The following is a 22,885-nucleotide window of genomic DNA, read 5'->3' as shown; positions in this document are numbered from 1 at the left end:
CATCCTAAGTCTACATTAAAAATTATGTTAAACATATGTTTGCATTCATATTTGGGCAGAGCCTGAGACTCTCAACACCTTGGCTTGAGACACCAGCACTCAGATTATTAGTATCATGCCCCCAGAGCCTGTATATTTGAATCTCATTTCTGTTTGCTGGCAGTACAAAGAATAAAGCAGATTCTGATTTTGCTGACAGAATGTAGTTGTGTAACTGTATCATTGACACTTTGCAAAAATTGAAAATATATTTTAGCACATATTTCAAGGCATCTGTGTTTGTCAAATAACACTTTGGACACATACCTGTTGTTTACTTGCCTAGTGCACAGTTAACTAATCCAAACACACTGAGGTCCTTGGGAGTTTGTCAAGGTACAGATAATGGCATTTGCTGTTCTCTGAGACAAACAACACCACACTGATACACCCAGTTACATTCCCAGTGGACATTCTGTCACTCATTTCAGCAGAAGCAGCATCAGGCTGTACCACTGAAGATTAGCAGAACACAAGCTCAGGCAAATTTGGATGAGAGGTATAAAAAGAGCACAAGTAAGTGAGAAGAAGCACAGTGAGAGGAGGTTTTAAATACCAGAAAAGCAGACTCACAAGTTTCACTAAAAATTACTAATTAAACTTTAAAACATACCTGTGCAGCCAGTCGTGCCTTTCTTGCCTGAATATCCCATATCACAATGACAGATAAATGAGCCTTTTGTATTTTCACAGGTCCCACTCAGACAGATGTTTGGATGCAGATCACACTCGTTAACATCTAAAAAAACCCATGAATTAGGATTTATTAATAAAATTCTTAGAAAGTATTGGGCAGAATCTCTTGAGTTATGAGTTTTGGTACAAAAAATGGGTCTACCAATGCAAATTAAAAACTGCTCAGGTTAGTTATTCCTTACTTAGCATACATTTTGAGATCTGGGGTAACAATGTCATATTACCATATCTGTATAAACATACCTTTAATTCCAACTTTTCTTAAAAGTAGACACTAAGATTCAGTACATTATTCAAAGAATGACTATGACTATGGATAATTTCTAGGTACATGTGTGTGTGTGTGTGTACACTTATATATGCACACATACATTGTCTAGTTTTGTCAAACGTTTCTCCCCAAAGACACTCGAGATTTTTACTTCAAATGTGTGTGCTTTTGGAGACACACTGTTTCATGACTTTATTCTTCCAAGGTACAAGACTTGAACATAGTTTTGTCTTAGAGACAAGTTTAAAACAGCACTGGTGATTTTCTTGCTAGAAATTTTCCCCAGCATCATTCACCAGCACTTCCTTTCTGCAAGCACTCATTTATCTGAGCTGCATAAAAACCTCCCTGGAAGAGGACCCAGAGATGCAATGCTACAGAGCATCCTGTGTGCATCCCAGTCTGCAGGGATTACATCTGCATTTGTGCAAGAGTCAGGTGTTTAGGTGAAAAGGTCAGGTGGCCAAAATTAGGAGATAAGAGCAATACTCTTTAAATATCATCGTCTATTTGGAAAGAGTGCCTTAATAAATAATTTTTCCACATTTGATGTAAAATTGGAATATATTTACTTTCACTTACCTATGCAAGTCTTCATGTCTTCAGATGCCATGAACCCATCATAGCAAAGACACCTGTACTCTCCTGGGATGTTTGTACACTGGCCTCCATCACAGATGTTAGGATTGTCTTCACACTCATCAATATCTACAGGGGAAAATCAGATTAAAATATGTTACCTTTATACAAAGCAATTCACCACCATCATGGCAAGTAAGCATTTTAACGCTCTGATACATATGATGAAGATTGAATTCTTGCAGTAACTGAGTGGTACATTGCAAAACTGTCCCTATGAGTAAGCTCCTCATCTCCAGCTAAAGTCAGTGGCAAAACATTCCCCTCTGACTCCGATGGCAACAGGAACCAACTTTTCTTTCAGAGAAAAGAACCCCAACAGAACCTTTGTCACACCACATGGCCACAAATAATTGGGGATTCTTGGATATAACCCATCAATGTTGAAGTCAATGGAAGCTCTGAAGTCAAATTCAGTGACAAAAAAATATCAGACTTTACAGAGCTTAAAAAAGCTCTCATGCATGCACAAAATCTCTATGGGTCTCAAGGATGGTGACAAACTGGAAACACAGAGCTGAACTCATGATGGGAATAATTACAGTATATCCATTATTTCACTGACGTTTTTACAGTCTTTTTTAGCATCTCAGCTGACTTGCCAGGCCCTATAGTTACATCCTCTAGGATGTAAGTTGTTTTCTCAGTCCATGAAATTGGCCATCATTGCTTGGGGCCAAGTGGCAGAAGCAGATACTTTATTATATTAATGCAGCCATGCTAAGTTCTGGAAGCTTTCAGAGCCCCTGGGGTTATGTTAGTGTTCCTTGTAAAAATCTCTAGAATCTCCCTGTGTCAGCACCAACATAGACTAGAAAGAGCAAAAAATCAGAAACTCTGCCTAGTGATACCATGGGAAAAAAATCAGCACAAAAAGGACAAGATTCAGGAATCCTCTCCAAGAGAAAGGGTGTAACTCATTATCAGAGCAGTCTATTGTGGATTGCAGTAATTATGCAGCTGCAGAAAATGAACTCACTTTAATTTAAAATATTATGTTCATTATTCAGTTGTATTTCTAGCAGTCAGTGCTTGTGTGGATACACAACTTCTGCAAGGAAGAAGGCTGACCAGTCCCTGTTTATCTTAACAAGCAAATAATACTGGCATGGACATTAGCCTGAAAATGTTAATTTGGAATGGAATTTGAATTAACATGCAAAATTAAGCTCTAGAAGTGGGCATAATGATGACAGAAATAAAGAACTTTATTTACTAACCTGTCATTGTACTGATTTCACAGTTGGGGGAAAATCAGCTGACAAAGAACCTGTTGTTTTTCCTAATTGAGCTGATTATTTATGCATAACCTCACCAATTCAAACCTGACCTGCTACTGAACTGCACAGCATTCTTACCAGCTCAATTATCAAGAAATACATTCTGTGATGGCTTCCAGCTTTGTGTGATGTTAAAGATAAAAGACATGTTCACACAGAGAGAAAACTGAAAATGTAAAAGAGGTGTTTCACATCCGCAGGTCACAGTTCTACTACATCTTGTACCAAGCACAAACATCTAACACAGCAAAACCAGATGAGAAGAAAATGCCACAAATATTTTCATTCTTATTTTTCACTCAGTGGGGTGCCTTTGGGCAGAGGCAAAATTTCAGCATGAAGATTGTGAATATTCACCAGATGTTGGCATATGTAAAAAACATCTTTTCAAGAGAAGGCAGCAGCATTTCAGATACTAAAAGGGAAGTGAAGGTGATCCCTCACATCACTGAATGTTTTCTTACATTTGTCTTGACATCCAAAGGTGTCTGGTGTTTCTGCTATTCAAACCTTTTTATGTGTGGCTATTGCACTCAAGTCTTCATCAGAGGAGACCACGAAAATTAAGAGCTAATAGTTATTACTGGTTGGTCTGTGAATGAAATTCTATTTTCAGAGTCAAGGCTTGATATAAATATGTAAAAATTCACAGCTAAGGTAAGATCTTACTACAAACCTTCTACTAACATGTTTATGGTCAAGTTAATGTGTGGGCAAAACCACATAGAATCCACCCCCTCCCCACAGCATCCTTCTGTTTTAACTTTGAGAAAGGAAAGATAATAGCTTTCTATTCTGTAGTTTTTAGTTCAGTATGAAGGAAGGTGCTCTAAATTATCTGCTCTGGTTTTGAATTCAGAGATGTGTTACAGCACAGAACTGCCTCTAGCCAGCAGATCCCTGAGACTGTCCAAGTGTATACTTGGGTCACTTAGTTCCCAGTCAAGCCAGGAAGGTGAAAAGTGGCTCAGAGACCTCAGCTCCCCCCTCCTCCCTTCTGTCTCATGTCACTCTAATCCTGTCACTTGGGTTTAGATTTTGGCTGAAGCACAATTCTGATCAACTAGTTTTATTTTTGCATTGAAAAAGTGCCCCAAACACCAAAGCTTGCCTTTTCTAGAAACTTGAGCTAAAGCAAACTACTTCTAATCTAATTATTTTAAGTTTTGAAATAATTAATTTCAGGTTCAATCAAATCTGCCCTTTTCCTAGTTGAATTTTGATGCTTGCTGAAGGTTGGCTACTTGACATCTTTCTGACAATGCAAGCTACAATGTGTGGGGAAACTACATTTTACTCTGCTTAAAGGCTCTTTTATCTTCTGGAATGGTAGTGAGTGACCTCAGGGTAATTGAGACCCTGGTCCGAGGCCTATAAATATTTACAAATTCTAAATGTGAGCTCTCTCTATTAATTCAGTATAGAAAACTCTCTATTTGTTCAACTATAAAGGCAATTCTATTCCAAGGGATTAACCCTGTTATAATTCTCATGCTCTTCAAGGAAGTCTTGGATGGAATTGGCAAACAGCTGGCAAATATTCCCATGCCTCAGAGGGCCAGTGGCTGTGAAGCAAGAAGTAAAAGGAAAGTAGGGTAGATTCATCTTTCCAGTAACCTATGTGGAAATCACCAAGTACAATTCACTTCCTGGGATTATGACTTCCAGACTCCCAAAGGAGAAAGCCCAGCCATAAGAGAGCTCTGAAAATTTTCTCACCAGCCCTGTTAAGAGTGCAAAAGAGCTGTTCTGTAAGAAAGATTCATCCTATTCACATTTCAGTTTCTCTGAAAGTCAGTAAGTTCTGAAGTAATGCAGGATACTTGCATTTGACTACACAAAGAATTAAAAATAGGAATTTTCTTGCTTGCTTAAGGGTAGACACCACACAACCACAGAACAGGGTAATCAGCCTCTTTTCTAGCTTTTCTGTCTGTTCTCTCTCCAATATAACCATACAATACACATACACAGCATTTTGGATTCTGTTCTTGATAATTTTTTTTCATGGTGTTCAACTATTTTGGATTTCGATCTAAAATAATACCTTAAGGGAGAAAATTTATCTCCTACTGAAAAAATTACAGCTTTTTGTTATGAAATTCAAAATCAACTTTCTGAAGTGATGAAGAACCAATTCCCTTCAAAGCAATTCAGTCTGCAGTTGTCCAATTCTGATACTTTGGAGATGTTTACTTTAGCAAAAGAACTTCACTTTCCATGTATTTTCTTTTTTTAACAGTGTATTTGATACAATGGTTTTAATCTTAAAAAGAAGGTATATTTTTAAACTATTGAAATAAACCCTCCCAGCAGAAAAGTTCCCAAAATCTCCCTTACCAGTGCATGTCCTGTGGTCTGGCATGAGGGCAAAGCCTTGTTTACAGCTACATTCGTAGCTGCCCTCCGAGTTAGTACAGAAGTTCTCACAGCCACCATTCATTATACTGCACTCATCGATGTCTGAAAAGGAGAAAATTGCAGTTAAAACCCCACCATACCTTTTACTTCAAGAACACACTCTGAGTCAGCTTTCCAGAACAGCATCAGTCCCGAATCTACACTTGGCATTTGCACACTACTTGAACATTCAAGTGTTCACAAATATAGGCACTGGGATGGATGTGATGCAAACTAGGGATGATATCTGACTGCATCTACATATAGAAATACCACTGCTGAGTTACCACAGTATCATTAGAGCAATAAAGTTTCTGTAAGGATCAAGGTAAAAAATTACTAGGCAGAATTAAAGCCAATGGATTTTTCATGTATTTCCATGGCATGGAAAAATGTACATACACAATGGAACCACATGATTCTACTTCATGGTCTGCCAGGAATGATGATTTTTAATAATAATTTTTAATAAAGTATAGAACTAATCTAACAAGTTATTCTCACTTAATGATCAAAGTCTGAAGTCTAAGGCCATTTAAAATAGTATGCAATTTTATGCATCATGATTGATTTACTGGAAAAAATAATGTCCCACACAGCTAACTGTAGAGCTGCCACAATAATGGATGTGCATATTTTGGGGGTTTTGCATACTATTCTGACAGACTGTAATAAAATTTTTGAATAACAGTTCAAAAGGCCTTTATGTAACTACTAAAGTAAAACAATTCTGTGTGCTTTATCTTCCCATGTAGATTTTGTCCTTACCAATACAGTATAACTTGTCAGGTGTGGACTGATACCCAGGGTTGCAAGCACACTGGTACTTTCCAATCAGGTTGACACACCGGCCATTTCGACACAGGTTGGTGCTCAGGTCGCACTCATTAATGTCTGTTGCAAAACAAGAAGAGGAACACCTTTCAGACCTCAAGGAAAATGGCACTAAAGCAAACTCTGTAAATGCACAGCACAAGAGCGGCGTAAAATGCTGCGCACAATATTGATTTTGCCTGCACGTCTCACCTACACATGCAGAGATATTTGGTGATATCTGATGGCCTGGAGGACAATCGCACCGGAAACTTCCCTCTGTGTTGATGCAGGTGCCGCCTCGGCAGAGAAGGGGGTTGCGCTGGCACTCGTCGATGTCTGTGGGGAGAAGGGGAGGCTCTCGTCATCGCAGGGCCAGCACTGCCACAGCATCAGCCCATCCCTCACCACAGCTGGGACCCATCACAGCATCATCTGCCTCGATGGACTCTGAAGCCTCTCCTATAGTCAGTCACCCCTCATCCCACAGTGCAGTCAAAAAAATAAAATAAAATAAATTCAAAAAGGCTTCTTCTAAATTTTAATCTAACTTCAAAGTTCAGGGTGGTGTCCCACTTAGCAAAATGGACCGTGGGAATAAATTTAGCATCCTAAAATCCTGTCCCTTGCTTATATATGCTTTGGCAACTTGCCAAAGTAGCAAATTCATATTTAAAGTTAGCTTTAATAAGAGAGACAAAATAAGAGAGACCTAAATCCAGGCATAATCAAACCTTAAAAAAAAAAAAAACAACAAAATAAACCATGCATAGCATACTAGTACATAGCATACTACTGCTCATCCGAGGTCTATAAAAACATACCCATGCAGTTTTTCATCATCATAAATCCACTTTCATAGCCTTCAAAACATTCACACTCAAAGTCTCCAGGAGTATTGACACAGATGCCTTGGCCACAAAGGTCAGGAGAGATGCGGCATTCATCGATATCTGTAACACAAAACACATTCACGGGATTGTCAAAGGAGTTCAGTTTTTCCTTTTCAATTCAAAGTTATGAGAGAGAGAGAGATCCTTGCAGTTTACCTGTGCAGTTCCTCTCTTCAGAATCCAGGGCAAATCCACTGTCACATCTACACTTAAAACTGCCAATGGTATTCCTGCATTTTCCATGGGTACAAAGGCTGGGGAACATTTTACATTCATTGATGTCTGAAAATGAAATAGTATGGACATATGATGTTATCATTTCATACAAAAACAGTGCATAAAAGAGCAATGTTGACATTAGAGCTCATCCTTTCTCATGGCAGTGACCCCTCCTTTTGGGAAAACTAGACCACACTGCATAAACTGATACCAACCTCCCCCCAGCCAACAGTGTTGACACTCCACACTGGAACTGCCAAGAACACTTTCTGCCATAAAATGGTATTAGTCTCCCCTTTGTCCTGCAGGATCTGATCTGCAGCTAAGCAAGACTTCAGTGGACAGAGGATTAAGGCAAAGGGAGCTTCCAAAGAACTACCCTGTCTTATGATTTCTGAGAAAAAAAATGTGACTTCCATGAGTCACAGAAAACATAATGAGCCTAAATAAAAGCACATGTCACTTTTCTTTATGGATAATTAATGGCTTAGTAACTGTTTATAAAACCAAGGCTGAAACTAACAACAGCAATTGTCATTCATATATATTTTTCCCTCTTTTCAGACTTTGTAATGTTTAGTTTTTGGGTAACTGGCTTTCTTTACAAACATGTTCACATCCGTTTGTGGTTCTGACATTGTCCAGCTTAACCAGTGGTAACCCTGGAAAGACAGTTTCAACACAGGATACAAGGGTGTCACTGTGTGATTCCCATGCAATGCTGGAAGTTTACCAACAAGAGTCATAACTTGTTGCCATGACTTGGTTTACAGTAAATCATGTTCTCCTGATTTGAGCTATCACCCTGGAAACTATTTCCTCTACTTCTCCAAGTAGCTTCACAAGAAATTCCCAAAATTATTCACCATTCCTTGATTGTTCCACAGTAGAATGAAAGTTATTGCACCTTTCATAGGTAAGGATTACTCTTTCAATACATCCAAAGCTGACTGCCCAGTTTGTTCCAGTTCTTGTACTATGAAGTGCCAAAGGAGGCAAAGTCAGGCACAATTTAACCTCTCTAATAGAGACACAAATCCTGTGTTTTGAGGCTGCAGTATTATATTCTGCATTAAATTATTGGTACTAAATTCTCTTGTGGTTTTTTTCTGGCCTTAATTTCCACGAAATCTAATCAGATTTTCAAATGTGCCTTTGGGTGAATGAAGTACCTGACTATCACTGAAATTTTCAAACCCAGAGGAGTTGTCTGAGGGAAGATGAAAACGTAGAGCCAGCAGGGTTTGCCGGCAATGAACCGCAGACAGAGCACGTACCTTTGGAGAAAGACTTCCCGCTTATCTCAACCTTCGTGGAGAACCCGGGGCCCCTCGGACACAGAGCGTCGAACTCGGGAGATCCCTTCAGGGGACACTCCTCACACTCGTAGCCCCAGGCGGCCCCCACGGAGCAGCAGCAGGCGTCCATGCGGTGCCGGCCAGGGATCTGGGCGCTGCACTGCTCGTCCTCGTGCTGCAGGTAGCAGCTCTCCAGGCGAATGTCTGTTGGGCAATGGAACAACATGTTGAGAAAGAAAGAGAAAATTTAGTTCACTGCAGAGGAGTGTACCAAGCTCGCTGCAGAATTTCTGGCAGCAAAATATTAAAGCTAAACTCGGAAATAAGGAGTTGAAGTAAGTTGAAAGCACCAGTGTGAAAGATGGTGCTCGATACTTGAAGGACATTAGGAAAGGATTTTAGGCATTCCAGCTTACCGTACTTATATAAGTCCTTTTATTACTACAAGCTATACCTTACTCAGAGAGAAATCTTGGGCATTTACTGTCACAAATGAACAAGTGTGCTTTGGGTGGACAGCACACAAAACTTGGATATTCTGGTGCACCCTCCATTAATGTGTACAGTGTGGTGAGGAACATCACATCCCTCCTCACACACCCAAGTCCCAGCCCACAGTGGTGTGTCCCTCACTCTTCCAGCCTTGGTTTCAATGGGGCTGCAGACGAAGAGTGCTAAGAGCACAGATAATCTGTAGGGATTTGTCAGATGAACAATCTGGAACTAAATCAACACTGTTCACCAGCTAGCAGATGGTGATGGGCTTTAGCTATTACCATTGGAATCTGTTCCTATCCCAGTTGAACTAAGTTCATGTCCCTGACTAATTCCATTTGAAAAATGGGGAAAGATAATTTTCTTTACTTTTAAGAAGACGTGCAGTGCAACCATCGCTCACCACGTGGATATGCAGGCCTGTACATGGAATTAATACCTACCAAGACAAGTCCGTCCAGAAGCATCTAAAGTCATTCCATTGGGGCACTGGCAAACAAACGATCCCAAGGTATTGACACACTGCCCATTTGTACAAACTCCAGGAAACACCTCGCATTCATTTACATCTGTTTCCAAAAAGAAAAAGTAAGTATAATCACTAGCAGGCTAAATACAAACAGATTAGAAAAAAATAACTGACATTTTAATGTTTTTTAGGATAAAATACAAAACCAAAGCAGTTTACATTGTCTGACAAAATTCAAAAATTTATGATTTCCTACACAAGTCAGTCAGAACCAATTAATTACAGAAAACTGCTGACAATCAGAAATAATGCATGTTGCTATTTGCCATTTCTAAACATAATGAAACTAAACTCAAAAGTAACAGAAAAGGGAGGGTGTTTAAAAAGCATATCCATTTTCATACTCACTGTGGGCCAGATTTTGAAGCAAACGGGGAAAGAAAGACAAAGGTAAGTGCATAATACCTTGTGTATTATTTCAGTTAGATTAAATTATGTCGTATTTTTAAAGATTTTTAAAGGTTTTCTATATTTTTATTTATTTTTCATTTTTCTGTCTTATTAGGCACACCTCTGCATGTCTGGAAACTAAAACATCATTTGAAATCTGGTCTTATGACCTTGTCAGCAATAAGCAACTTTACATATATTAAAATAATCTCTCTATGACTGCACACAGATTTTAACTTCATTAAGACTGTATTCCGTATTTAAGAGGCAAATTTAGCACTTTGGGGTAAGGACAATTTGATTAAATGCATTAGCTTGGCCTGAGCATAAATAAATGTTTGCTAATCCAAGTGTGGGGTCATCCCATCTGTGTCCTTTGTGAAAAGCTTCACAACTGCCTTTAGGAAAAAGCCTCCAACATTAAAAATGACCCAAGATGAAGCATGACAATTTTTAAAACAGGAGAGGAGAAGAACAAGAAATGAGAAAGAATGACTGACAGTCTGTACATGAACACTCATGAACAGAGTAATCAAGAAGTGGGCAGGTTGGGCTGGCCAGACAAAACTCTTGGTGCAAACAGACTCTGCAGCTCTCAAATCACATGGAGCAGCATGGAGGATAAATATGGGGGAGGGGGGTGGAAATCAGTGCCTTCTGCCCTTGGATAGATATTATAAATTGACTGGAAGGTACAAAGTAAAGCCAGTGGATTACTAGAAACCACTGCAACACTGTTCAGAGGCTGTGAGCAATATTGCAGCTGACAACTCCAGGGCTCACCCGTAAACGAGAGGAACGCTGCCAATTTAGTTTGCTTATTTCCTCGCACAAGGCCTGTTACTCATTTTACACAGGCTGTATACGGGAGAACTGAGTATCACCTTTTGGGAACTAAACTTACTCCCTTGTCCTGTCTCTCATTTGCCAGTAAATTTCCTAGAGACCTTTCCCCGTCTTGAAAAATGCTTACATTGGTTGAAAACCAAATAAGGCTTCAGTAATGTTACAAGCAAGGGAAACTACTCTGAAAAACCTGGGACTATCCAGGTCCCGTTGAAATGAGAAAGACTAAAGCATGTAATAGATGTAATCCAAAGTGCTGGTAAAGGAAATGCTGAAAACAGTTCTGTCTACATCTTGGAAAACTTTCCATCTCAGCAGTGTTGAAAATGTTCTAAGACTTTCCTTGTGAAGAGAGATAGGTGGGGCCACTTTTTTTTTTTCTTTTCTTTCACTTACACACTCCAGAAAGTGTTGCTGAGGTCAGATAAGTTATGTACAGTGGGTCTGCAGCACAGACGTGCCAAGGTATTCAGTCATCATTTGGAAAGCAAAGAGTATGTGTGAGGGTGTTCCTCTGTTTTTTTATTTTTTTGTTAAGGAAAAAAAACAATGTTTCTTTATGGAAGCTACATATGGGAGTAATTTTTAAAAAATATTTTAAGTGCAGTGTCATGTCAGATGTTGTCAGTCAGGATGACCCACAGCAGTTTGAGACTCTCTGTGCTTTTGCATATTATGTAAATATGCAGTACTTTTCCAGGGGTTCAAATCAATTCAAATGAAAATGAACAGGGTGGGACCTTCAATTCTCACAGAATAGTATAGAGTCATCTCATACCAAGCAAAAAGCTACACATTTAAAAAATCTCTAACCTTTTCTTTAACCAAAAAAACTTCAATGTGAAATATAGCCTTTAAACATTCTTTTTCTAAAGCATAGTAATGGCTTCTCATACCGCTGTATTATTAATGCCATGTTTTATAGCATATATAAGATGCATACTTTGCCCAAACAAGTTATTTAGTTAACATTATTTGAAGAGAGAAAACTATTTCCTTATACTGGTAGACATTATATTTGCAAGTGTGTATTTTGAGATAAACTATGAGTATGTAGGAATGTTAAACAAACTGAAACCAAATTCATCCCTGACATAACCCTAATGAAGTCAATTGAACCACACGAGGTAAGAATTTGGCATAGTGTTCCTCTATGCTAAATTAACCACTTAAATCAAAACACAGGCATTTTTTCATTCAAGCTCTGATTTATGTTAGAGCAACAATAAATACCTTCACACAATGTTCCTCTTATTCTTGAATATCCCTTTTGACATATTGGGTCTGTAAAACAAACAAAAGAGAACTTTCAGAACATTACAGTCCAAAACTGGCCATTAACTTATTGTGCAAAACTGACCATGTGAAACATTATCTAGTTTATTGCTATGAGAAGTCTGAGTGCTTAGACAGTATCCCAGTATTTTCTGAAATAATAAAGAGATAAGATGGGGCAACTACATAAACTACACAGAGTGTCAGCCATTATCCTCTTTTGCTTCCCATGTGTCTCAGCTGACTAACCCAAAAGTGGTTATGATTCCTGCTTCATTCAAACCAATTAATTCATTTCACTTGATCACAGCACATTACAGCCCTATTTACCATGGATGAATGAGGATGAATTCTGCTAAGATACACAGAATGAACTTAACCAAAGTTTTGAGCAAACTGGCAGCTTTCAGGATACAGAAATAACAACCCACACACATTTCTGCATTCATCAGCTCATCCCTGGGTTCCCAGCCCATCCCACAGTTCAGTCAAATTATCAAATGAATATGAAGCAACCTCAAGCCATTTCTTGATAAACTCTACGATTCTGTAGGTCACCAGTTAATCTACAGAGTATAATAACAAGGGCTACTCCCTCTCCTCCCTCCCTTACCACACCAAATATCCATTTGTTGCGAACATTTTCTTGGGAACTCTGGGGAAAACGCATCTATTGCTACATCATTAGGAATTCTAGATCACTAATTATGACAAACCATACTAAAGTAATGCTGCAAGTTACAGACTGTAGGTGTGGTCCCTTCCCTTCAGTGTTTAAGCTTGTAAAATATTTACTGTAAAATGCAGAGTTAGAATCTCCTATAGCTACACACTACCTCTCAAATATTAAAACTTCTCTTTTTCAGACTGAATGAGGTGCTTGATAACAGAACAAGTAAAGTTATTTGTCTAGGCAGTGCTCAACTTCTACTGTCCAACAATAACCTGGACCAGCTTAAGAAGAAGAAAAGTCCTAGGTTCCTGAGGAAAATGAAGAGCATTACCTCGTTCACACGGTGTACATGGGCTTCCCCAAGCAGCACCTAGTGAGGAACAGCACTGGGACTTCAGAGTTGCTCCATTGATATTTATTTCACACCTTCCATTCACTATGTTCTGCCAACAGGTACCCTTAACAGTTTCTGTTTGGAAAAAAAACAATGTATTGTCATGCAGATTCTTTAGCATTATCCATTACTATATTTATAAACACACGTGAATTCCTTTTAATTTACCACATTAGACCTAAATTTATTTTAAAATCACTTGATTTATCCTTCTCTATGCTGGACTATAGCCTGAAATCATCCCAGCACAGAGCTCTTGCAAATCCTCGTTTATGCTTTTTGTCCTTATCAGGGAATATGTCGATACCATTCAAGATTTGAGTCACTGTATTTATTCTGATTCGATTAGGGGCATATGCAGAAGAACAGAGTAGATATGAAACCTTGATAGATCTTCCATTAATTTATTAGATCCCCCAGTCTGGATATCCAATCTTCCCATACAGGGAGTGGCTGGAGGTAGCAGAGGATCACACAGCTGTAGTTCCACAGTTTTCCTCACTGACTAGACAAGAGCTATAAATTACTGTCCCTCCAGAAGAGGGGAAGAAGGGAAGAAATTATGAGTCCATAGAGTATCTGAGTCACAGCATTGTCTGTGGATGCTCCTGTACTGGTCTGGACTGTGCATGACTTGTTATGCTCCATCTCAAATAGAAAACTGGTCTTTCCAGAGAGCAGACCCCAATGAGAACATGTTCACGCATCTTACAGGAGAAACTAAGCAGGTGAGCATAGACCTGAAGAAGCAGTCTTAGCATTTCTGTGTTAGTTACAAAAAATTTTCACCTCTTTCAAATTTGACAGGGAAGCACGCCACACTCCCAAGTGCATTTTATGTACCCATAGTAATGGTGAAAAACACTTTCTTAACATTGTTTCTGTAATGTTTTCCACTAAATTTATCAAAAGTTATTTTAAAGTATATTCTAAACTTGGTGTACAATGTTCACGTGTCACTGGACATTTTTAACCAGCAAACATACAATTTTCAGAAGAATAAATACCTATGCAGATGGTTCTGGTTGGATCCAAAGTACTCTCAGGAGAACATTCACAAGCAAAAGAGCCTGGTGTGTTTTTGCACACTCCATTAACGCAGGGGTTGGATTCACACTCATCAATATCTAAAAGAGAAATACACTGCCATTAATGCCAGAAATAATTAACAAAAATACATATGGCTCTTTGTAGTTTAGGGAAGAAGGGAAAAAGCCTTCCTCATAACCAGTCTTCCTGATACTCCACTTCTCTATTACAGAACTCTTCACAATAGACTAACCATGCAGGTGTCCTAAAGACACACCAACATGTTAGAACATTAAAACATTGAACTTGGAAGAAGCATCTCATTTTTTAGTGATATCCAGCTTTGTGGTGATGGACTGTGCTGCTACAATGATCTGACACACATCCTGCCTGTGGCTCTAAAAGGGTTCCAACTAGGAGCTGTTTGGCTCTCTTCTTCACACACCAGATTTGTAAAGCTTGATTCTCCTCAAATTTTTCTCACCCTTGGCAGAGCGTGGGCTCACTGGTAGTAGCAAATAAGGAGTAAATTAGGACAGACATAGTACAGGCAATTCCATGAAGTTCACTAATGGTTTCATTTTGGCATTGTTGCTCCTCATTCTCCTCCTTCCCCATAGAATTTATTTAGAATCGGGTTTTTTTCAGTTTTACACATTATATCCTCATCAAGGCTCAAAGTATTTCTGGCACAAGCTGAGAACAATCCAAATGAATAAAACCAGGATGAAATGGAGTGTTACCAATTACCTTCACACGTCTTTAGATCAGGAGTGTATACAAATCCTTTTGGACAGGTGCAGGTGAAACTTCCTGGGGTGTTTCTGCATTGCCCATTGTCACAAAGCAGCATGTTCAGTGCACATTCATCAATGTCTACAATGAAAATAAAGAACTTTTTAAGAAATAAAACATTCCTAAAATAGAAGTCAGGACAGCATTTCCCTCCCAACAGCCACATTTCAGAAGAGACAAACAGGACAGAGGGGTGTGGTGTGTGTGGAATATGAATACGAAATGATTCTTTCAGTAGACAACAGGTTTGGACAAGACCTTGTACTTCCCTTCCTCACATATTCATAGTATGTGACAGTCACATCACAGTTCAAAATAAAGTTGGGAATCACACTTTCTTCCTGTATTGTGGACTAACGTTGGGAGTCTCTGAGTCCCTGGACAGCAGTCCCCACAGTCATGAAAGAAATAAGGAGAGGACTGGTTTGGAAAAGTTTAACGATCATCGTGGTCTTTAAAACACCATTTTTTCCAAATTGGCTTTGAACTGTCTTAGATGTTATGTTTAAAAAGGTTAATGTAAGTATACACTTGCTTCAGAGGTGAGAAATTTAAATAGAAATGCTAGTGCTACATTTCAAGTACCCTTAGGAAATCTTTGGAAGAACTGTGGTCATCCGAGAGAAGTTGCAAGAAGGTGGCAACGGGCCATGAATGGCAGGTGAAAACCAAGAGAGACCCCAAGAGCAGACAGGAACAATTGGCTAAGTCAGAGAGGCCTCAGAAAGTGTTGAGAGAAGTTGGGAAGTCTCAGAGAGTCAGCGCAGCAGCTGGGAACAGCAGAAGTGCTAGGAAGAGAAGGGAGACTTGCGGAGTAAAACAGACCATGTGGGAAGCTTCACAGGAGTTCAGAAAAATTGAGAGAGGGCCAGGTGGAACATTATGGAAGAATGGGAAACAGCTGTGATAGAGCATGGATGGAGGCTACAACAGGGTGGGCTGGGGAGCATCTGGAAAACTCACAGATGCATGGGGAAAAGAGAAGGGATGCCATCAGCTACATTCAGACACTGAAATGGGACATGGATAATTAAAGTCAAAGAAGCAAATGGGAAAATGGGATGAATTACAGTGTGATTTTTATCTAGAGATAGATCAACTTTTTTTTTTTTTTTTTCTTTCAAAGATAGTGGATAGTTTAGACTGGGATAACACAGATGACTTAAGCTATTTAGGTTTAAGTAGAGAATACAGAACCCAAATAAAATTATTATGTCAGCTGGAGATAACAGGAAAGAATTTAAGAATTTTAAGGTGGTTCCAGAGCTGGAAAGGAGAGATTACAGTAAGATATATCAATAAAGAGAGTAATCACGATAAAGAGAGGATGTTAGAAATGCCTTTCAGGGATCAGTCTTGGGATGGGTCCTAAAAATAGTCATTGTAATGCAGAAATAAAAAATGAATGGAATCAAAAATTGTGGACAACACTAAGCTGGAAGTTATTGCCAATACAGAGAATCAGGCAAGGCTAAATTAATCCTGACAACGTGAATGAGAAAAATAAGATGAAATATAATCACCAACGTTCACAACTTTGCAATTAGGGACCAGTAACAATAACATGCTAGAAACCAGAACTCATCAGTTGAAGGCTAGTGAGAAAACTCTGGATGTAACTCCCAATTAGAGGCTGACTTTGATCCCAGAGTACACCATGTATTTGAGAGAAGATTAATGCACTCTAGAATCAGGTTAGGCAGAATATTCCTAGGGGCAATGGAGAATTTCTGGCACAACTATACAAGCCACTGGTCAGACTTCATCAGAACACTGTACACTGGTCAGATCTTCAAGAGAAGACTGCAGCCTCTGCTTTTATGAGAAGACTGGAAGTGTGGATTTGGATAGCTTAGCCAACAGACTTTGAGAAAAGGATACAATGATTCTTTATAAATACTTTGGGGAGAAGTGCTGACATGGTGCTAAGTCAAAGAATAATATTAGTACAACATCAGCTGGTAATAAAATGGTCACAAATAAATTCTAACAGGAAACCATAAAAAATTTCTAATCAGTCATGCAAAGGAGGTCTGGAACAATGCAGGAGTGGAAGAAAGGAATCTAAAGGGTTGTAAGTTATGGGCTTTTGATGGAACCATGTAATGGAACAAGAGAACTGACAGAATTAAAATTTCTATCAGGGGTTAGAAATTAAAAAAAAAAAAAAAAAAAAAAAAAAAAAAAAAAAAAAAAAAAAAAAAAAAAAAAAAAAAAAAAAAAAAAAAAAAAAAAAAAAAAAAAAAAAAAAAAAAAAAAAAAAAAAAAAAAAAAAAAAAAAAAAAAAAGTGTCAAGCATTTGATAGTGGTTTTTTACATCCCAAATCTGCCTTCTTTTGATTTTGAGAAACATTGGCACAACATGAGTGCATGTCCAGTGGACTTGACTGCACAGGGTATTTCTTGCTGCGTTGCCACTGATTTGAGTCAATGACAGAAACGGTCCCTCACAGCCCCACAGTGGAGGATTTTATGAGCATTGCAAAGCACTGAAATTAGAACAGGATTCCAGCAGAAACATCCAGAAATATCAGAAAAGCAGTTAGTGGATCTGCTGGAACATTGGGAAAAAAAGTGAAAGAAGATAAAAACCAGCATCAGACTCCAAAGAGAAAAATGGGACATTTCATACCGATGCAGTTTTTCCCAGTTGAATCTACTTCATATCCAGGGTCACAAAAACATTTGTACGTTCCATGCAGATTCTCACACCTTCCATTTGGGCAGAGATCAGGATCCAATAAGCACTCATTAATATCTAAATAAAGGGAAAAAAAAAACGAACATCTGAGCCAGTTGTTGAGGGGTTGTGTGGGTTAATTCTCCAAGCTAGAAAAAGACATTTTCAATATCACTAACACTGGCTGCTCCATATTTTATGATCGTGTAGTTCTGGACAGGAAATTCATACCTAAATGTTCACACTCTAGAGAAAGAAGCAGCCTCTACAACTGAGCATTGCCTGATTTGAGTTTCCAGTTTCACAATTCTATGACTACAAAACTTTTAGTGTAATCACTTCCTCTTTCTCTGTATTTAGCCAAACTCTATGAGTCTGGCCTACTTTGAAAGACAAAAAATGAGGAAGTTCAATGTTCAACATGGCTTTATTCTTCAGGATGATTTCACTTGAAATATGCAAATATGGTTTACATACTCGATTTCAAAGTCATGTAGGTAATAACACTTCTCACAAATCTGTCATTATTTTATAACAGCACTCAAATACATTCCATGATGTAAACCAGAGAAGACACACTGGTGAAGTGGCATGCTCCATTTGTTTCACCCTAAATTATTCTAGTCTTGTAAACAGCTATCTGACTAAGCCTTTCTCCCATTCTCTCCTGTCATCACCCCCATCAGCAGGTTAACTCTTTTAGACAGAACTGTTATAGTTTGAATTACATTAGGTGATCTTACCATTTCCTCCTGCAGTCATGCCAGTTCCACTGCTGCACAGAGCCTGATATTCAGCTGGAAAAAATATTAAAATACTTACTGGACTACTCTTTCTTAGCTCCTTGCTTTCAGCATCACCATTTACAATATGACAATTAATTATTCTAATGAAATAACATGCTTTTCAATTCTTCCAAAAACATTAACAACCTCACAGTGTTCTGAACCTGTGAAACATTTTAGCAGATTCAGGGTCTGCATCTGCTTGTGAAGATGGATGAGTAAAACCTTCACATGATGAACTGTGGCATTTAGGAATAGACATAAACTTCATGCTGGCCCTCCTACACAAATGAACCATTACATATCCACAGCAAGATTCTCCAGAACTCATCTGTCCAAGTCCTTACTCAAGGTGCACATTCAAAGTGACCAGGAAACAAATTTTTTTCCTATAAATCCAGACTATATTTAACTCCATTTAGCAGGATTCTCTTCAGGAGTTCATAACAGATCAAGGATCTCCTACCTCTTATCCTTAAAAAAAAAGTCATGTGTATCAAAGCATCTCAAATGTCTCAACTACTGCTGAGTTCAAGCTCTTCTTTTGAGTTCAGAATAATTAAAAGAATGAACTGACAGCCAGCTCAGCATTAATTGTTGCCATACAGGTCAATATATATTTTCACTTTCATAACAGCCCAAATACCTACACTGCTAAAATTAATAAATATTAAAAATACTTATGGAATTAGCTGTCTTCTCTTTGAGGGAAATCTCCCAATACTAACATAACCAACAGATTAATGCGTACCCTTGCATGAATCAATAACCACTGTCACTGTATGGGAAAGCAGATCTGCTCTGAACGTGCATCAGCAAATTTTCAGTCTAAAATGGCAGAAGTTTTTGCAAAGAGCTTCTGAGGAGCACTTTGCTTTCTGAGGGTAAAATGTTTTCCTTCCAGGAATTTTTTTCAGTCTCAGGTAAAATGCTCCTCTCTAAGAAATCTTCTTCGCTCCCCTGACTCAAAGCCCAAAGAAATGCTACACTTTACCCCACATGAGATGGCATTTTTTTAACAATTGAAGAGGTAACAAAAAAAACCTCAGGAAAAATAGCTTCCACTTATGTAAATGTTCTGCAAAAGTAAATAACATACAAACCAGAAGTCAATGATACAGAGTCCAACGTTTGTAAAAGATTTCAATTCTACTGTACAATAGGGCCCACTGACATCATCAGAGGCTGCTGGAAAGGGTCCTTCCTATTTTTCTAACATTTCCTTGGTGTTTTGCTATTGTAAACAACACACCAAGTTATAAAATGGTCGTCAGCACGTTCCTGCTGAGGAGCTCACATCAGCTCAACCAGCATAATTTGTTCCAACTGCTTTTGTCTCCCTAATGCTTTCCATAAAGCTATCAGTGAAACAAAACAAAACAAAACAAAACACCAAAAAAACAACCAAAAAAAAACCCCAAAACACACACACAAAAAAACAACAAAGAAACAAACAAAAAAAAACCCACAAAAAACAAACAACACCCCTGAAATTATTTTTGCCTACAAAGCAGATACCTTGTTAGTACGACACGCTTTTGAACTACATATCAAATGGCTTATTTTGTTTACATGCAACAACAAATTTGCTGAGTGAAAAGAAACACTTAATAAATTTGGGCTTCCAACTGGCTCCCTGCAGTCACCTCCACGAAACCAAGGTCGCTGTTTACTGGCTTCGTGGCAAGGACTGTGTCAGCAGAGCCTTATTGGAAGAAGTGCTTTCCTAAGGGCAGCTCCTGCCCACCAGAATGATTAGGATTGCTTCCTTGCCAGAGAGAAGTTATGTTCCAGCAAACGTCACTTGGTGAGGATTTCAGTAACAGACTCAAGTCTTCACAACCAACTTTACCGGACATTTGTTTGTGCATTGACTGTCCACAGTCTGGTTACTGAATGAATGATTTCAGATCTCTTGAAGGATATAGGATTCAGGCAGGAAACACCTCACTGGCAGGTGTACATGGAGATCTGAATCAAGATTTTTCCATTAATAACTTGAGCTCAAAATTCTATTTTTCGTTATCTACACCTACCAAAAGAGAGTTTGCTTTTTGAAAATGTACTGTTTATTTTAATGTGTGTAACAACTCTGGAACCAGATATCAAAATTTACTGTTGCTTTAAAAAATGAGCTCCTATACTCTCACAACATGCAAAATAGAAGATTGCTCAAAATGTGTAACATTACACAAAAATGTAACTCTCCTGATTTATTACCATAAAACTGCATTTTACCTTTCCAAAAATAGTTTATCGACAGAAAGCCTAAATTAGAAAATTACCAGTAAATATGCCATACCTGAATTTTGGGCAGGGCAGGGCTGGCAGGGCTCTCCAAAGGCATAGTCAGTGCTGGCACAGCAGCACTCTGACTTTGTAACTGCTCCCGTTAATGGTCTCACACATTGTCCTCTCTTGTAGCCCCCGTAGCATGTGCTCCGCATGTGTGTGTCTGAGGAGAGAAACCCCTCTTAATCCTGCCACAGCCAACCACGCTGCCATAAATTATAACAAGTATTAAATGTAGCTCGGGTGTCATAAACACCGCAAAAAAGCTGTCAAAACAAAATATCTTTCACTATTTCCCTGCGCTTTTCACCCACCTATCCCCTCCCTCTGCCAGGAACAGGAAATTCTTCTTCCTCACGCTCCCAAGAATTCAGACATACAGACTAGTTACTGCATTTAATGACTGCACATGCACTAGCGGATTACTAGGTGAACAATCAGTTCTTAACCATGAACTAGAGAGAAGCCATGGTGAAAATGGACAAGTGTCTGCTATTTTTTCGCTTAAAAAAAAAAAAAAAAAAAAGGGAAAAAACCCAAGGAAAAGTCAGTAGTGCTGTTCCAGTATATAAGATTTCAAATGTTTATGTCTTCAGGTGACTTTTCTCACTTTTTAAAAACTGGCCCATAAATGGCTCTCAAGCACATTAGTATTTTAAAATCAAACACTGAGCTTGTACAGCAACAGACAGAAAATTTGGTACCTCCCACATTAAAAAGAGCTGAAAGGGTAATTAAATCTTTAGGTTTAGTGACAAATAAAAAATTTTACATTGACAGAAACAGGGCAAATTTTCACCTACTCAAAACTGTTACAGCACTAGTCACCTCTATGCTTTATAGTCTACCTGACCTTGTGATTGGATCCACACACTTTTTTCACTTTAAATGCAAAGGAAACGAAAACAAGAGCAAAATGGGCTATTACAGTAAATACTTCAGAGCTATTAGTATCCACTGTAACTACCACCCACCAATCCATGAAACTATGGTCAATTCTACATTCAAACTTGATGTGTCCATCAGTCTGGCATTAATGTCTTCACATTGGTTAACTGTGACTCCCCACACGTTAAGCTTGTCTTACCAACACAGACACGTCCATCCAGTCCCACTGCAAGGCCAGGGAAACATTCACATCTGAAAGAGCCATCAGTGTTCACACAGCGCCCGTTCATGCATATTCCATCTGTCTCACACTCATTGATGTCTGTTGGAGAACAGAATAAGCTTTATTAGAAATTAAATTACATAGTTAACCAGCGCCAGTGCCTGGCTGAAACTTGCATTTGTGCAGCTTATTTTCAATGTATCCTAAAAAAATATCAAGTGTAAATGGAAACTAGTTCAAGTAAAGGTTTTGTTAGGAATAATAATTAATTCACTCTGTGAAATAGAATAAGAAAATGCAAAATTCAGAAGAAATAAACAGAACAAAACAATTTTGCTTCCCTTGGAAAGTGAAAAGGGGCTACATTTTCCCAAGTCGTTCCCAAGAGGTGCATGTTCTGATTCAAGGATCATTCAGGCAAAATCATAATTGCAGGAAGGAGGAAACTGTGACTGCTAACACAAATGACTTGTGTAGTATATAACAGGACACTCCCTTTCCATATTAACACTTCATGCTGTGAGAAATTAGAACCTTTCACCCCCCACAAGGTGCCTTCACAGGGCCACCAGAGAATCTCCCTTCCTGCTGCGGGTTCAGGTTTTGGAAGTGCAGCTGAATCTCCACAGTCAGACTCCGCAGTGTCTCTCTGGTGATCTGCATGACAATTGGGTTTTCCTATCAGATGCTCATTACAGTCCATTTTATAAACTCTCAATGAACAGGCTGCACTCCAGCCTTGAAAGGAATTTGTTAATGATTTGAGCCCTGAGCAATTGCCCAGCACAAGCTGCCATCTTTGCCCAACAATGGTACATTGAACAATAAGGCCCAGAGCAAGGAAATACAAGAATGAAGCCTTATAATATTAAACTATTACAAAGAGATGTTAACTTAGTAAAAAAATTAAATAGGTTGTGTATCCTGTTAATAGTAAGATCATTCTCTAGGTGCAGAGAGCAAGTCATCATTTTAGAAGCCATTAAGGAAAGGAGTGTTTAAAATATTGTTTGGGAGTATGTAGAACCTTTATAAAATAATCA

General features: G+C 38.6%; 1 protein-coding gene across 2 annotated transcripts in view; it reads right to left on the bottom strand.

Annotated features, from left to right (window-relative positions):
• The window catches only part of FBN1 (fibrillin 1), a 149,131-nt gene that overhangs the window by 46,289 nt on the left and 79,957 nt on the right, over positions 1–22,885 (bottom strand). For both annotated transcript variants that reach the window (XM_027888943.1, XM_027888942.1), the window contains exons 15-31: positions 21,819–21,941; positions 20,742–20,894; positions 18,398–18,451; positions 17,607–17,732; positions 14,930–15,055; positions 14,158–14,277; positions 13,088–13,225; positions 12,042–12,092; positions 9,487–9,612; positions 8,528–8,752; positions 7,188–7,313; positions 6,963–7,091; positions 6,352–6,477; positions 6,094–6,219; positions 5,266–5,388; positions 1,589–1,714; positions 653–778 (exon numbers count right to left, since the gene is read on the bottom strand). In XM_027888943.1, coding sequence (XP_027744744.1) covers positions 653–778; positions 1,589–1,714; positions 5,266–5,388; positions 6,094–6,219; positions 6,352–6,477; positions 6,963–7,091; positions 7,188–7,313; positions 8,528–8,752; positions 9,487–9,612; positions 12,042–12,092; positions 13,088–13,225; positions 14,158–14,277; positions 14,930–15,055; positions 17,607–17,732; positions 18,398–18,451; positions 20,742–20,894; positions 21,819–21,941 — 2,124 coding nt within the window. The remainder of the gene's footprint in view (positions 1–652; positions 779–1,588; positions 1,715–5,265; positions 5,389–6,093; positions 6,220–6,351; positions 6,478–6,962; positions 7,092–7,187; positions 7,314–8,527; positions 8,753–9,486; positions 9,613–12,041; positions 12,093–13,087; positions 13,226–14,157; positions 14,278–14,929; positions 15,056–17,606; positions 17,733–18,397; positions 18,452–20,741; positions 20,895–21,818; positions 21,942–22,885) is intronic.

Source organism: Empidonax traillii, unplaced genomic scaffold, assembly GCF_003031625.1.
Source record: "Empidonax traillii isolate 1590-97213 ecotype Southwest subspecies unplaced genomic scaffold, ASM303162v1 scaffold248:size1534464, whole genome shotgun sequence".
NCBI classification, from domain to species: Eukaryota; Metazoa; Chordata; class Aves; order Passeriformes; family Tyrannidae; genus Empidonax; species Empidonax traillii.
Note: the sequence above shows the minus strand (reverse complement) of the source record. Positions and strands in the feature narration are given on the sequence as shown.